General features: G+C 42.1%; 1 protein-coding gene across 5 annotated transcripts in view; it reads right to left on the bottom strand.

Moving 5' to 3' along the window:
• The window catches only part of ttc6 (tetratricopeptide repeat domain 6), a 162,003-nt gene that overhangs the window by 113,074 nt on the left and 31,877 nt on the right, over positions 1-17,052 (bottom strand). For 3 of the 5 annotated variants that reach the window (XM_055640545.1, XM_055640546.1, XM_055640547.1), the window contains exons 3-5: positions 12,608-12,766; positions 7,700-7,948; positions 2,856-3,001 (exon numbers count right to left, since the gene is read on the bottom strand). In XM_055640545.1, coding sequence (XP_055496520.1) covers positions 2,856-3,001; positions 7,700-7,948; positions 12,608-12,766 — 554 coding nt within the window. The remainder of the gene's footprint in view (positions 1-2,855; positions 3,002-7,699; positions 7,949-12,607; positions 12,767-17,052) is intronic. The other 2 variants (XM_055640548.1, XM_055640549.1) reach the window with 2 other exon arrangements.

The following is a 17,052-nucleotide window of genomic DNA, read 5'->3' as shown; positions in this document are numbered from 1 at the left end:
TGACTAGACCTGCGACTAAAAAATTATCGATTTTTAAAACAGCAACCTATTTTTAGTCGAGGCCGGTTTTAAACAAGATGAAAAAATAGCAGCAACCTAGATGAAGCCTCGACCACGCGGAAACCACTTTTGACCATTAGGGAGAGTAACCAAAACCTCCGGTGACCTCATGGAAACCTTGGGTGGCGGGCAAGGTCACCAGAGGTTGCCGTGTAGGTCTCCTAAGTGGGACAGGCCCGCTACTCTCTCTTAAATCCATCCAGTGACTTGGCCTCCACTGCCCTCTGTGGCAGGGAATTCCATAAATTCACAACTGGGTAAAAAAGTTTTTCTCACCGCAGTCTTAAATGACCTCTCCTTTATTCTAAGAATGTGGCCCCTGGTTCTGGACTTGCCCAACATTGGGAACATTTTTCCTGCATCTAGCTTGTCCAGTCCTTTTATAATTGTATAAGTTTCTATAAGATGCCCCCTCATCCTTCTAAAGGTTGCAAGGTCATGACTTCGGCGAATTCCTTTTGCGGCAACCTGCATCATCATACGTCATCATATGTTGACCAGTGACTGCCTGCATCAAGATACGGATCAAAGTGACGTTACTTGTCTTCTGTTGTCTTCAGATATCGCAGACAGTGTCGTAGCTTGTCGTATCTTGCTGTATCGTGTGGACGTATGTTGACCTCGGTTGTCAATATTTGACATCTGTGTGATTGCAGGATGTCGCAAGTTGTTGCATGTTGTCGCTGTTGTGGTCGTCCCTTGCCCTGGAAAATTGTGACGCCGGATGATGCAAATTGTCGTAGCTTGACGTCAACTGTGTCGTAGCATGTCATACAACCTGAAGTTTTTTCGGCGACCTGGTACGTCTGTCAATGATGCCGGCAGTTGCCGAAAAAGTCGCAAAGAGGGACATGCCCTTTAGTCTTCCCAAAATGCAACACCTCACATTTATCTGCATTAAACTCCATTAACCATCCCTCAGCCCAACTGCCAACCCAATCAAAATGCTGCTGTAATTGCTGACAACCATCTTTGCTATTTACAATACCACCCACTTTAGCAGCATCTGCAAACTTACTAATCATGCCTTGTACGTTCTCATCCAAATCATTTAAGTAGATGACAAATAGCAATAAGCCCCGCACCGAACCCTGAGGCACACCAGTAGTCATAGGCCTTCAGTCCAAACCACAACCTTCCACCATCACCCCCCGCTTCCATCCAAGATGACAATTTTTTATCCAAGTGGCTATCTCTCCATGGATTCCATATGATCTAACCTTCCAGAGCAACCTACCATTTGGAACCTTGTCAAATGTCTTGCTGAGCTGCATATATACATCTACACCTCTGCCCTCTTCAAACATTTTTGTCACGTCTTCAAAAAACTCGCTTAGATTTATAAGACACAATCTCCCACAGACAAAACCTATCCTTAATCATCCCGTGTTGATCCATCATATCTTATCCCTCAGAATACTCTCTCGCAACTATCTGACCACAGATGTTTGCCTGTATCTCCCAGGCATTTCCCTGCAGCCCTTTGTAAATAGAGGCACAACATTTGCCACCCTGAAATCTTCTAGCACCTCATCTGCATTTTATGATGACTCATAAATCTCAGCCAGGGCACATGCAATTTCCTCTCTAGCTTCCCACAATGACCTTGGATATGTCTAATCGGGCCCGGGAGATTTGTCTACCTTCATACAATAATAATAATAATAATAATAATAATAATAATAATAATAATAATAATATTTTATTGTCATTGCACGTAAGTGCAACGAAATTTGGGTATGCAGCTTCAAATCCGACATCATAACTTAAGTAATTACTAAAATTTGGGTTTAGATTCCCCGAGAACATGGCTTGTACAAAGAACATTACAACAGTAAAATAGTCAAAACAGACTAAAGTGCATATGTGCGGGTTAGGACTTTCAGCACCTCCTCAACCGTAACACTGACCACCCTCAAGACACTTCTCTTGACTGCCCCAAGTTCCTCATGTCTTTCTCCACTTTAAAAACAGAGGGGAAATACTCATTGAGGACTTTGCCCATCTCCTGTGGCTCCACACAGAATCAACTGCTTTGATTCCTGAAGGGCCCATTCTCTCTCTGGTTTTATTTTTGCCCTTAATGTATTTATAAAATCTCTTGGGGTGTTCCCATTTATTCTCTTGGCAGCTTGTCCCATATATCCATGTCCCTCTGTGTGGAAAAAGTTACCCCTCGAGTTCCTATTAAATCTTTCCCTTCTCACCGTAAATCTATGCCCTCTAGTTTTTGAATCCTCTACCCAAGGAAAAAGACTGTGCATGGTCTCAATCTGTTTTCACGATTTTATACACGTCTTTAAGACCCCCCCCCCCCAGCCTTCTGTTTTCCATGTCCTAGCCTGCCCAAACTCCTTTCCTTGAGTCCTGGCAGCACCCAGTTAAATCTTCTCTGCACTTTTACCAGCTTAATGACATATTTCCTTGAGCGAGATCACCAAAACTGAACCCAATACTCCACGTGCAGCCTCACTAACGTCTTGTATGACTGTAACATAATGCGCCAACTTTCTGACGTTAATGTTATTAAAAGGACCAAACATTTTGATGATGCCATCATAGGCACAAAATACTCTGGGAAGCAAAACCTATTTAATTTCCCACCCAATTTTCTGAAGGATAGGACCTCAACAGGAAATGGTTGAAAATATTTCAAAACAGGTGCAAAACCCTTTACTATTAAAGATAAGATGATATAGTTCAATTTGTAGGCAGCAGAGTCTTAAATTTGTTTTCTTGGGTTCACAAGAGAACCATGCAAGAACCACTCTGAAAAATAACACATAGAATTTTACTTGTCTTTTGGAGTCCATGTTGCCAGTACTGAAGTTTGTTGTTGAAAAGTTTCATCCTTCTCAAGTAGCATTTCTCGGTCTCCAGCAATTTTCTTCAATGATCCAAAAGTGCTTCCTTTCACATTAATTACATCAGAATATGTGACCTACAAATGAGATAAAATATAGAACGTGGAATATAGAATAATACAGCACAGGAACAGGCCCTTTGGCTGAGGATATCTGTACTAACCATGAAGTCAGTGTAAGCTAATCCCTTCTGATCTATATATCGCCCCTGCCGATTCATGTACCTATCTAAATGCCTCTTAAACATTGCTATTGTACTAGCTTGCATCACATCCACTGGCAATTCATTCCAGGAATCAACTCTCTTGGTAAAATACTAGCCATGTAAATCTTCTTTAAATATTCTCCGTGCTACTTTAAATGTATGCCCTCTAATATTTGACATTTCCACCCTATGGAAAAAGATTGACTACCTATGCCTCATAAATGGTATATACTTTTATCAGGTCACCCCTTAGTCTCAGACACTCCAGAGAAAACAATCCAAGTTTGTCGACCATTCCTTACATGCAATACTCTCTAATCCAGGCAATATCCTGGAGAAGTGTTCAAGAAGGAACTGCAGATGCTGGAAGATCGAAGGTACACAAAAATGCTGGAGAAACTCAGCGGGTGCAGCAGCATCTATGGAGCGAGGGAAATAGGCGACGTTTCGGGCCGAAACCCTTCTTCAGACTGATCAGTCTGAAGAAGGGTTTCGGCCCGAAACGTCACTAATTTCCTTCGCTTCATAGATGCTGCTGCACCCGCTGAGTTTCTCCAACATTTTTGTGTACCTAATATCTTGGAGAACCTCTTTTATATCTCTCCAAAGTCTCCATGTCCTTCCTGCAATGATGTGACCAGAACTGTACACAATCTATTGCCTAGTATATTGAGTATAAAGGTTATGTTGGAGCCAGGGCTGGCCTTAGGATGTGCGGGGCCCAATTGGGAACAATTTTGGTGGGCCCCAGGTTCCCAGCCAAGGTGTGTCAGCCCAGTTATTTAGTATATATTATGAAATTGTACACTAGGTGCTATGGATTATACACTGTGTGAATCTCTCCTGCTCCCACCCGTTTGACTGTCAGTAGCTCCGCTGGCTTCCAACATTTACCGTAGCTGCTAATTACCATTAAACTGCATTATGTGATTGGACACAATGCCCTTGGAGACAGCGGCTGATTGGACGGGAGGAGACCTATTTGTTGATTGCATGGGAATTTTAAAGCAAGCTGGTTGGTGATTGGATGCAACCCCCTTAGAGACAGCGATTGATTGGCTGCCAGATAAAATTGTCAAATCTGTAACAAAAATCGCTGGTCGGTGCGAACTCAGTAGACTATCTGGTTGTATCTCCAAACTAAACAGTATAACATGCAGGTACATTCATTTAAAATTAAATTCAGTGATTATTTCACATGATTTCTTACTGTGTAAAGCTCAATATCTGACCAATTTCTGTTTAACACGTTTGGTCTGCCGTGAGCATTTTTCTCTCCCAAAACAGTTCATATCTAGCAAACCGATCAACGAACCAGACAGCAGTTGGACGCAGTCATAGAAACATAGAAACAAGGTGCAGGAGTAGGCCATTCGGCCCTTTGAGCTTGCACAGCCATTCAATATGATCATGGCTGATCATCCAACTCAGTGTCCTGTACCTGCCTTCTCTCCATACCCCCTGATTCCTTTAGCCACAAGGGCCACATCTAACTCCCTACTAAATATAGACAACGAACTGGCTCCTCAACTACACTCTGTGCCAGAGAATTCTAGAGATTCAACACTCTCTGTGTAAAAAATGTTTTTCTCATCTCAGTCCTAAAAGATTTCCCCTTTATCCTTAAACTGTGACCCCTTGTTCTGGACTTCCCCAACATCGGGAACAATCTTCCTGCATCTAGCCTGTCCAACTCCTTAAGAAATTTGTGCGTTTCTATAAGATCCCCCTTCAATCTTCTAAATTTTAGCGAGTAGAAGCCGAGTCTATCCAGTCTTTCTTCATATGAAAGTCCTGACATCCCCGGAATCAGTCTGGTGAACCTTCTCTGTACTCCCTCTATGGCAAGAATGTCTTTCCTCAGATTAGGAGACCAAAACTGTACGCAATACTCCTGGTGTGGTCTCACCAAGACCCTGTACAACTGCAGTAGAACCTCCCTGCTCCTATACTCAAATCATTTTGCTATGAATGCTAACATACCATTCGCTTTCTTCACGGCCTGCTGCACCTGCGTGCCTACTTTCAATGATTGGTGTACCATGACACCCAGGTCTCAGTGCATCTCCCCTTTTCCTAATCGGCCACCATTCAGATAATAGTCTACTTTCCTGTTTTTGCCACCAAAGTGGGTAACCTCACATTTATCCACATTATACTGCATTTGCCATGCATTTGCCCACTCACCCAGCCTATACAAGTCACCTTCTAGCCTCCTAGTTTAGAGGGGTTTAAACAGTTTAGAGATGTTTAGAGGGCTTCAGATGGGTTCAGAAGTGTTCAGAAGTGTTGTAGAGAGAAATAGGGGGGACTAGAGGGGGTTTAGAGGTGTTCAGAGGGTCCCAGAGGGGTTTGGAGACATTATAAGCCCCCCGTGAGAAATTGTATTTCTCTGAAATTGAAGATAGACATAAAGCTGGAGTAACTCAGCAGGCCAGGTAGCGCAGCGACTGGAGAGAAGACCCTTCTTCAGACTGAATTGAACTCTCGTCGGTGAGAGTACTTGTGATTGTCTGAAGAAGGGTCTCGACCAGAAACGCAACCCTCTCCCCAGAGCCGCTGCCCGTCCCGCTGAGCCACCTTCAACTTCCTAGCCAAACAAAAAACAGAGTGCTGGAGGAACTGAGCGGGCCATGCGACTGCCTCACCCACTGGGTTTCTCCAGCATTTTTGTCTACCGCTAAACGTCAATGATTCCGGGAATGCTGAGGCAACAGGGTGAGAGAGCTAGAGGGAGACGAGATGGGGAGCGGGAGAGAGAGTGAGAGAGAGGGAGGGAGGGAGGGAGAGAGCAAAACACAGAGAGACACAACGTGGGTCGGTAGGTGAATGACTAACCTGCACACCAGGAAGAAGCCCCTTCTCGCGGCCCTCACTCATGATGGTGAGTTTAAAGAAATTCTCAATGTGTCATCGATCTACATTCCTCAGTAAATGTAATTGTGCTTTAAACAAGTATTATTGATGCCGCGTGAATTTTATTCAAAGGAACATGGCGTCATTAATACTCATTCAAAACACAATAACATTTACTGAGGAATGTGGATGGATGCAGATTGATATAACATCTTGTTAACTACTTCATGTTAAGAAGTGCTAACAGTACTAGCTAACAAATCGTTTGTGTCTGATGGCCGTGCAGCGGTTGTTATACATGTTCGTTTAAAAAAAAAATCCGGATGGCAAATTAAAAAAAAAATCTTTGTTTAACAAAGAGAATTCGTATTTCCGTACGAAATACGGAACATTAGTGCGGGGCCCCCATTAGGCGCGGGGCCCAATTGGGGGCAATCGGTCATATCGGCTTAAGGCCGGCCCTGGTTGTAGCTGCATAAAACTTTGTTTAGACTCCAAATATGGACTAACCAAAGTTTTATACAGGTGTAACATGACTTGCCAATATTTATACTCGATATAGTCAGCGAATAATTCCTGGCAAACTCCCACTCTTTGATGAAACAAAAATTCCTTGAGTCATCTTTAAACCCGCAATCCTAATTCTATGTCACCTTGCGTTTGAAATCTCTGAGAAGTGGGTTCTTCACTTCCATTTCACTCAGATCTTTCATAACTTTACTCACTTCATTCCATCTTCTATCAACTTCACAACAAATAAGACAACCCCAGCTTAGCCAAAATCATATTCTTTCTTTCATCTAATTCAATCATTTAATTTTCTTTGTAAATCATCATTTTTGAAAATGCTGCTCCAGCTAATCTGTCATTTAGTACACAAGTTGTTTCTGCTGATGATCTTAATTTATAAACTTAAAACAAAACACAGAATTAACAGCCTAGACAAGCCCATTATAATTAAATAATCACCATATAATTTGCATTTAAAATGCATATAGAGTAAACCTTTTTTTTTTTAAAGTAGGTCACAGTTCATAACCAAACATAAAACATTCCTTCAAAGGTAGAAATATAATTCTTTTTTAAACAACATTTTTGGATTATTCATGTAAATTCCATTCAGATGGAGAAGTGCATTAAAAAAAATACAGTTCATGCTCATAATGTGTACATTAAGCCCATCGTTACTTATGCAATTAAGTGATGAAATGTTTATCATTGGGCACGGTATTCATTTATGAAGACTTCTGCCCCAATCTTCGGCAGATTGGTGAGCTCATCACCTATTATCTGAACCCACTTTCAGGTGCTCCCTGGATACAATTTTAAAAAGCTGATTCCACACTGATCACCAAACAGGGGAGTAATTTTAACTAATTCCACTCCTTTATTCTGGGACTGCAGCCCTGTAGATTACAGCACTTCATATGTCCAATGAGGTATCTTTCGAAAGTGATCATTTTTATTTCCATTACCTTTCTGCAATAAATTTCTGACAACTCCCTCTCTTCAGGTGAATCAATTCTTCATTGACTCATCTTTAATCTTTCAACAAATCATGCTCAATGCAAAACTTTGCTAATGTTGGAAGGTAGCTTCCACCCCATTAGCTACTTAAAGATTCATTATTGTCATGTCCTGGGTTTATGGGTCGTCAAAACTGTCAAGAAGATTGAATGATTGTGAATGTCTGTTAAATGGTTTTAAAACTTACCTCTGAAGGTAACCCAATAATTTCTAATGCCTCTTCATTAGTTAGAGTGTCTGGCAAACTCTTGATAATTTCCGAAGCATTTTGTTTTAAAGATGTTTTTGCTTGTTCAGAAATAGCTGCAGCTTCACCTTTGGATACTGGAGAAGTAACTGTACTTATTAAAGTGCCATCTAAATCTTTTGTGGTTTCTTCCTCCAGTCTGACCTCATGACTGATTTTTGTGACCGATTCTATACTTTCATCATCCATCTAAACATTAAAAGAGTATTCATATACAGTTTGTAATTATCTGAAGAGGCAACATTCTTATAGTTTGCAAAAATCACACATGCAGTACATAACATTTTTGATGCTCCCGCTGTTATGGGCTAAAAGCAATATGCTCCCCGGCACGTGCATGGGGGATATGATCGACAACCACTACGGCAGTATCACATCTCTTTTTGGACATAAATCATTCCCTGAGGTACGGGCACAATTACCTACATGGCAGAACTTCCTGTCGACATTTTTGATAAAACAAACAGTATGAAGGATCCCAAACATTATTGGTGAATCATTCCAAAAGGCAAGACACTTTATCTGGCCAGGGCAGTAAAATTAGACATTTCCCCATCATTGTGAACCCTTAATCTGATTTAAAGTTGAGTTTGACAGCATACACTTCTCAAGCAGTGATAACAGTCCTGTCATTTCTGCAACAGAGCTCCAAATATATAACTACTCTACATCTGGACCACTTTGCCTGTTGAGGTAAAAGTATTATCACTCTGAACATTTCACTCTTCCTGTCATTTCCAGGCATGGAAATACCATATCTAGCAGTTTACAGCCCGTGCTATGGAAGGAACATTATAGATTCTCTCCATTCCAGTGAATTTGGCTTTTCAGAAGACTTTTGATCCTAGAGTAGAAGTTAGTGTATACAATTAAAATGCATGGCGTTTGGGATAACATACTGGCATTAGTTGAAAATTAGTTGACAGACAGGAAACAGAGAGTAGGAACAAGTATAGGTTAAACACTGATTTTCTGGCACTCTCAGTTCCAGAGCCTTTCTGGATTATCCATTTTTCCAGGCCAAAAGAGGTAACGTAATAATGACAATAAGCGAGTTTGGTATTCCGAAAAATGCAAGGAATCATGGGATTTGTCAAAGGTCACTCGCTATAAAGGAAAAACGAACAAAGTGCTGGCAGGCATAAACTGTATGTAAATTCTCATCTTTATTCATGATTTATGTGTAAAAATATATTTAATCTGAGGAACGGGGGTGTCAGGTAGGAGGAGAGCGGGGCGCGGATTCGAGTGGAAGACAGGGGGAGAGACTGGAGCGGCGGAGAGACAATTCTCGGCAGCTGCACGCACACAGACCCGCGCCTCATCTGCAGCCAGGATCAAACCCAGGTCTCCGGCGCCGCAAACGTTGCCAATCTGCGGCTGGACCTCCCCTACACCTCTCCTCCACCCTATTTGGGTCAAGACCCTTCTCCAGCACCCCATGTACATCCCCGATGATGACCAGCCACTGGAAAAGGCGAGAGGCGCAGCTGACGGTCACTGGCCCGCCGAGGTCGCTCTGTGACCTGTGACGATGCCAAGTGATTCGGGTCCCATTCACTGTAGGGGAAGGCAGGTGCAATTCTCCCCAGACCCGGAGCTCTGGCCTCGGTACAACAACGGGAATCGCTGAGCGGTTCCCGCAAAGGAGCGGCGGTCAAAGGGATAGATGGCAGGGGAGAGGACGCAGGGACTGGGCAACGGGAGAGGGACTTTACCCCCCGGAGCCGCCACCGTACAGAGACGGGCACGTCTGGCCGCCCCCAGACAGGGATGGGGCACTCATGAGGGTACGGGGACAGTAGTGAGACTCCGCTCACAAATCTGCCTCCTGTGTTATGCAGGAGAAGGGTACTTGGTTCACCCCTGTATAATAACCCTGTATAACCCGGGAGGGCAGCCCAAGTGAAAATCGAACCCATACACCCAGGCTGAGGGGGACCAGACCGTGATTCAGTAGATTGTCATTGCTGAGATTTCTGCATGGACCAGTGGAGAAGGGAAAACTAGTGTCGCTAACTCCAGTAGCCATTCAACAGCGCTTGCATTGCGAGAGACCCGGTTCGATCCAATGTTTATCACCAGTGACCCATGACCTGGGCATGCGCATTTGGAATACCAAACTCGCTTATACACCTCTGGCCCGTTAACAACACCCCTCCCATATCCCTAAAGCAGCATGGAATGCCAGAAACTTAAATAAAACAAACATAAAATGTAAACTGAATGTCAATAGAATGAATGATGAGAAAGATTAGCACAGGTAGAAATGAAACATGTTTATTTGAAACATTTACATCATATTCGTGACCCAAAACATCACTTATTTCTTTTCTCCAGAGATGCTGCCTGACCTGCTGAGTTACTCCAGCATTTTGTGTTTATCTTCATTTAAGAAGGAGTTTATAAGCAAAAGAATTGTCAATGAATATGGGAGCAAGCGAGAAGTAGAGAATCAGTTGTTTGTATTAAAAAGTGGAGCAGGCTCAAAGTTGAATGGCCCACTATTGCTTCTATTTTCAATGTTTCAATGGTTCTATGTTATTCAATGACAGGGAGCTAAAGGACGAACAATGGGAAAGTACAATGTTCGATTCTATCTCTTCATAGAATATTCAAAGCATTACTCTACAGCGAGAATCAGCCGATGTTATCCTTGTCATCTGTAAAAGTTATTAGCCTAACCCCACCTTTCCAAGTCAATGCCGTGGTAAAAGCTAGCTTCTTCCAGCTTTGGACGATAGCTAAAATAAAACAATTCCTCCAGTTTTGATGACCTCGAAAAGATCATCCACATATTTATCACCTCCCGCCTAGATTACTGCAACTCCCTCTACACTGGCATCAGCCAATCTTCCCTGCAACTGGTCCAAAATGCCGCAGCGAGATTCCTGACGGGCACCTGAAAAAGGGACCACATTATCCAGATTCTGGCCTCTCTCCACTGGCTCCCTGTGCAGTTCCGAATAAATTTCAAGATCCTCCTTCATGTCTACAAAGCCCTTAATGGGCTTGCCCCCACCTACATCAAAAGTCTGCTTACCCACCACACCACCTTCAGGTCCCTCATATCATCTGACTTGGGGTTACTGAACATCCCGCGATCTAGGCATATATTCAGGGGGGACCGCGCCTTTGCGGTTGCAGCTCCTAGACTGTGGAACAGCATCCCTCTTCCCATCAGAACTGCCCCCTCCATCGACTCCTTTAAGTCGAGACTTAAAACTCACCCTTACTCTTAAGCCTTTCTTGACGTCCTCTGAGTGAGGGCTATATGTATGTATTCATGTATGTACTTAATCTATGAACCAATGTTGTATAACGTTAGTACCTCCACCAATGTAAAGCACTTTGGCCAACGAGAGTTGTTTTTTAAATGTGCTATAGAAATAAAAGTGACTTGACTTGACTTCAGTACTAGGTCCATGGTCCAGCAGCTCATTGCTCTGCAAGTACACATCTAAATACCTTTTAAATGTGATGATGGTTTCTACCTCTATAACCTTTGTTTAAGAAGGAACTGCAGATGCTGGAAAATCGAATGTAGATAAAAATGCGGGAGAAACTCAGCAGGAGAGGCAGCATCTATGGAGCGAAGGAAATAGGCAACGTTTCGGGTCAAAACCCTTCTTCAGACTGATGTGAGGGTGGGGGGGGGGGGGGGGAGAAGAAAGGAAGAGGTGGAGCCTGTAGGCTGAAGGAGAGCTGAGAAGGGGAGGAGAATGTAGGGACTACCTGAAATTAGAGGTCAATGTTCATACCGCTAGGGTGCAAACTGCCCAAGCGAAATAAGAGGTGCTGCTCCTCTAATTTACGGTGGTCCTCATTCTGGCCATGGAGGAGGCCCAGGACAGAAAAGTCAGATTTAGAATCGGAGGAGGAGTTGAGTGCTGAACCACCGGGAGATCAGGTTGGTTATTGCAAACCGAGCAGAGGTGGCTGGCGAAGCGATCGCCAAGCCTACGTTTGGTCTCACTGATGTAGAACAGCTGACATCTAGAGCAGCGGATGCAATAGATGAGGTTGGAGGAGGTGCAGGTGAACCTCTGCCGCACGTGGAAAAGCTGCTTTGGTCCTTGAATGGAGTCAAGGGGGGAGGTAAAGCGACAAGTGTAGCATTTCCTGCGGTTGCAAGGGAAGGTGCCCAGAGAGGGGGTGGTTCGGGTGGGAAGGGACGGATTGACCACGGAGTTACAGAGTCTCTGCAGATGCAATAAAGACAGAAGAAAGACACAAAAAGCTGGAGTAACTCAGCGGGACAGGCAACATCTCTGGAAAGAAGGAATGGGTGACGTTTTGGGTTCCAGACCCTTCCCGATACGTCACCCATTCCTTCTCTCCAGAGATGCTATCTGTCCCACTGAGTTACTCCAGCATTTTGTGTCTACCTTCATTTTGATAATTAATCTTGTTTAGTTTGGAGCATATACAGGCAATGGCTCTAATAACTTAATAGAATTAGAAGACGGTGCAGACTATGAAAATGTAGCGACAAGTCTGCCATCAAGCTGAGGGAGTTATTTTAGCTACAAGATTTCCCATGGCAGCACCATGAAGACCTTTGATCACCCTTCCTCCAAGAGAAGTCTTTCATCCCTGAACATTATACTAGATTGTCTGATTGACACGTAAACTCAGAAATAACAGGCTTGCAATAATGTTTGATTACTCCGTAGATAAAATTAGCATTTGTGAAAATCACCTGAACATTACATTTTATGTAAATTTACATGAACTATTAATTATTTCCTCAATTTCTATTGGAAATAACATACTGTTGAAACATTTAGATTTAGCCTGCATAGTAGCATTAAGTGTTTTAATTAGTAATTAAACTATCTTTCTCACCTGTTTTTCAGCTGCCAGTTGCAAATCTTGCACTGACACCTCCTCTACAGGTTGTGAAATTATCACATCCTCAAATCGTGTAATTTTCAAAGCATCCTTAGGCTGCGGAATTATTACATCCTCCTCCTCTTTCTGCCTAGTTATCACTGCTTGAGCCGACTTAAAAAAAAAACAATTATTATTATTTTAACATTGACATGCATATTTACATTATAGTTCTAACCCTTGAACACTAGAGGGCAAAAATGCCCCTGAAACCCACTTGCAGGTTTTCTGAAAAATCCGTTTCTTAATTGACAATGGATTTTAATTCTCAAACATCTTGTTTACCTTTAAATCCTGTCACAAATTGTGAAAGATATTTCAATTCACAAATATTTTAATAATTCTCATCTTTTGCTCTTATTTTAACAATCTTTGAAAACGTCAAACACAGCTACATCTACGCCAAATTATTTATATTTGTATTTAGAGGATTTGTCTAGATTTTAACATCTGTTGTTACATTTAATTTATAGTTTCAATCCAAGCCTATCTCCAAAATGCTGCACTTATTGGCCCTGCAAGCGCTTTGATAGATGAACACAAAGATCACGTTGTGAGCTGGGGAATTGATTAATGACAGTAGTTTAAGTTATTATGCACTCTGATGTAGCTATGTTGCAGGGAATTATGGCAAGCATCAGTAACAAATGAATTTAGAAACATAGAAACATAGAAAATAGGTGCAGGAGGAGGCCATTCGGCCCTTCGAGCCAGCACCGCGCCATTCATTGTGATCATGGCTGATCATCCCATATCAATAACCCGTCTCCCCATATCCCTTGATTCCACTAGCCCCTAGAGCTCTATCTAACTCTTAAATCCATCTAGTGATTTGGCCTCCACTGCCCTCTGTGGCAGGGAATTCCACAAATTCACAACTGTGGGTGAAAACGTTTTTTCTCACCTCAGTCTTAAATGGCCTCCCCTTTATTTTAAGACAGTGGCCCCTGGTTCTGGACTCTCCCAACATTGGGAACATTTTTCCTGCATCTAGCTTGTCCAATCCTTTTATAAGTTTCTATAAGATTCCCCCTCATCCTTCTAAACTCCAGTGAATATAAGCCTAGTCTTTGCAATCTTTCCTCATATGACAGTCCCACCATCCCAGGGATCAATCTCGTGAATTTGATTTCAGAATTCCAATGATATACACTGCAGATAAGCTGCATCTATACAGATGGAATCAATCAACAGATGAACAACCTGGACAGATGCACAATCATTAGCCATGAAAAGACCTAATTTCCTGGTTATTTTTTTATATATTTTAAGATGTAAATCAGACAGAAAAGCAAGAATCCAATCAAAAAACAATGGTCATTCTTCCCCAAAATAAACTTTCAGTCATGCTCAAGCAAACATGAAAAATGTAAAGGGCACTGTTAAACAGTGACCTTTTTTTTACAATCTTATCATCAAGGTTAGATTACAATTATGCAAACAGACACTAAATCTGATTTTCACTACACTTTCACTAGCTTAAAATTAACCATATAAAACTATAAACATCACAAACAGAAACAATGCTCCATATAGTTCATTTCATGCACCTATTTTACATAAAAGCAGACAATCGACAAAAAAAAAATTCTGTCCTCTCCAAGAAATGTAACCAATTATTTTATCGACCCAGTAGCCTAAAGCTCAAATTGCATCTCTGCCCAACCCGCCCAACAACCATGAATGTAAATGATTTGACTGTAATACTTTTCTGTTGCTTAAACGCATGAATTACCACTTTGTTCCACTCCCCATTTTCACTATCTAAAAATTAAATCTCTTTAAAGCTTCAAAATTCACCATGTTGCTGATATCAACACAGCGCTCCACTGTGTTAAAAGAAGTATGAGTATAGTTTAACCCTTTTCTGCATCTGATTCTTCATTATATTTATAATTCACTTTCAAGCCCCTATATAAAAGTATTATAATTATTCTTGGTAATGTTCATTTATTCTGAAATGGATACATTGACCGTCACATCAAAATGACAGCTTTTAAAAAACCCCAGTTAAATTTTACAATGGGGAAGGAATTCAAATGTGTTTGTATTTTGACTCCGCCATGGTGTTATCAATAAATACACAGAGATTATCAGCCATGTGCTTTCAGTGTACAGAACGAGCCTGCCTCAATTTCTACCATCTTTTCACTTAAGTGCCGATGCGATGCTTCCAGTGCAGTTTGAGTCACTTCGCTGAAGCACAAAGATCAGGGTTTCCACTACCCTGAAGGCTGAAGTATACTGGGGAAGTTTCATAAAGGAGCACATGCATTAACAATTGACACATAAAACCACATTTTGTGGATGCTTAATATCTGAAAATAAAACCAAAAACAGTGGAAATACTCATTGGGTCAGTAAACATCTACAGATTGAAAAGCAGAATTGACATTTCAATTTGCTAACCCCATCAGACGTTCTGATTCTGTTTCTCTCCCCACATTAACTATTGGCAGTCCAACTTGAAATTAGCCTTTCCTGCTGAGTGGAAGACAATTAATGCTCAGATGGCAAGTAAACACCAGCCAACACATTTTAAAAGCGAAGAGGACAAAGAAATGGTGCACACAGGCTCCTGTGCAAACATTGCAGATAGGCCTACAAAGGTGGGCTCTGTAGCACCTCCGGTTCAGTTAATGCGGTAAAAAAAAAATTGGATGGAAAATGGCACATATTTAGCACAGCTCACACCACCAAAAGAGCAGTAGTACAGGTGACACCTGCACATTCTAGCAATATGGGGACCCAATAAACTGTAGATGCTGGAATCTAGAACAAAATACAAAGACCTTAAGACCATAATACATAGGGGCAGAATTAGGCCATTCAGCCTGTCAGGTCTACTTTGTCATGGATGACCAATTTTTCCCCTCTCAACCTCATTCTCCTGCCATCTCCCCGTAACCTTTGAAAGAAGAAGAAACCATATATAACAGCATTATTTATCAAGAAAATATAAGGTGGGAAAATGGTTATGAAGTAGAGAATATGTCCCATCCACCATGAATCTTCACAGATCCATATAAAAGGCTTTTCATCAGAAGTGGAAAAATTAACAATCAATTCTTAGGAAAGGGGCATCTAGCCACCATGTTCATGTGAGCCAAAAAAAGTTATCAAGCTAAAACAATTTTTGTTGAGTAATCATGTTGGTTATGGAAATTCAAATGTTCATCTACCTAATGGCCATCTGAGCACTTTTGCATCTACCACTCTTTCAGGGAATGAGCGACACATTCTCACAATCCCTTGGATGATTTTCTTTCCTTTAATCTATCATTTACCTTAAATCTAGTTAAATCTAGTTAAGGGACTGAAGTTTAGGGGTAACATGAGGGGGAACTTCTTTACTCAGAGAGTGGTAGCTGTGTGGAATGAGCTTCCAGTGAAGGTGGTGGAGGCAGGTTCGTTTTTATCATTTAAAAATAAATTGGATAGTTATATGGATGGGAAGGGAATGGAGGGTTATGGTCTGAGCGCAGGTATATGGGACTAGGGGAGATTATGTGTTCGGCACGGACTAGAAGGGTCGAGATGGCCTGTTTCCGTGCTGTAATTGTTATATGTTATATATATGTTAACTGTTTTTCTTTCCACGAATGCTGCCTGCTCTGCTGGGAATCTCTAGCATTTTCTATTTTTGTTTCAAATTTCTAGCATTAGAATTTTTGATTTACTTTAAATCCTTACAGTATGCAAACATTTTGAATTCAACTTAATTCCAAAATATTTGAATAGAGTGTGGCGGCCCCTGGTGGTGAGCCACGTGCAGTGCGATCCCTCGGCTCTGGGGGGGGGGGGGGGGGGGGGGGAGTTAGTTACGTGTCTTGGTGACGGGAGGTGCAGGTCACGAGGCTCCCGTGGGGGTTATTTAAGGTCGGGGACACCTGTGCCAGGGGAGGTAGTTGGGTGCCCAGGGCCGGATTTACGTAAAAGCTTCACAAGCTTAAGCTTAGGGCCTCGACAGGGCCGGATTTACCTATAATAATAATAATAATAATAATAAATTTTATTTGTGGGCGCCTTTCAAAGTCACAAGGACACCTTACAGAAAATTAACAAGCGAGAAAAAACATATAGTCGGAGTAAAATAAATAATAAGGACATCACCAATACTATAGGCTTCATAGGCTGAAGCCTGGGGCCTCAAAATCTAAAGGGCCTCCGGCCAAGGTGTTTTATCCTAGAGTAAAAAAAATCCAGAGAAGAAAATAATTGGAGCGCTATCAGCGTTTCCACTTTGATGGAAATTACCTGAAATTCTGGTTCCGGCCCGCTGGAAGTTTTCAGGGGAAAAAAATTGCGGCCATCTGCGCCTGCGCAGTTGGGGGAAGCCGGTGACGCAGTAGCGACGCAAAATGACGCTGTCTCTCCCTGCGTGCGCAGTGGGCCCGGGC

This window comes from Leucoraja erinacea, chromosome 9, assembly GCF_028641065.1.
Source record: "Leucoraja erinacea ecotype New England chromosome 9, Leri_hhj_1, whole genome shotgun sequence".
NCBI lineage: Eukaryota > Metazoa > Chordata > Chondrichthyes > Rajiformes > Rajidae > Leucoraja > Leucoraja erinaceus.
This window is presented reverse-complemented; position numbering and strand designations above follow the sequence as displayed.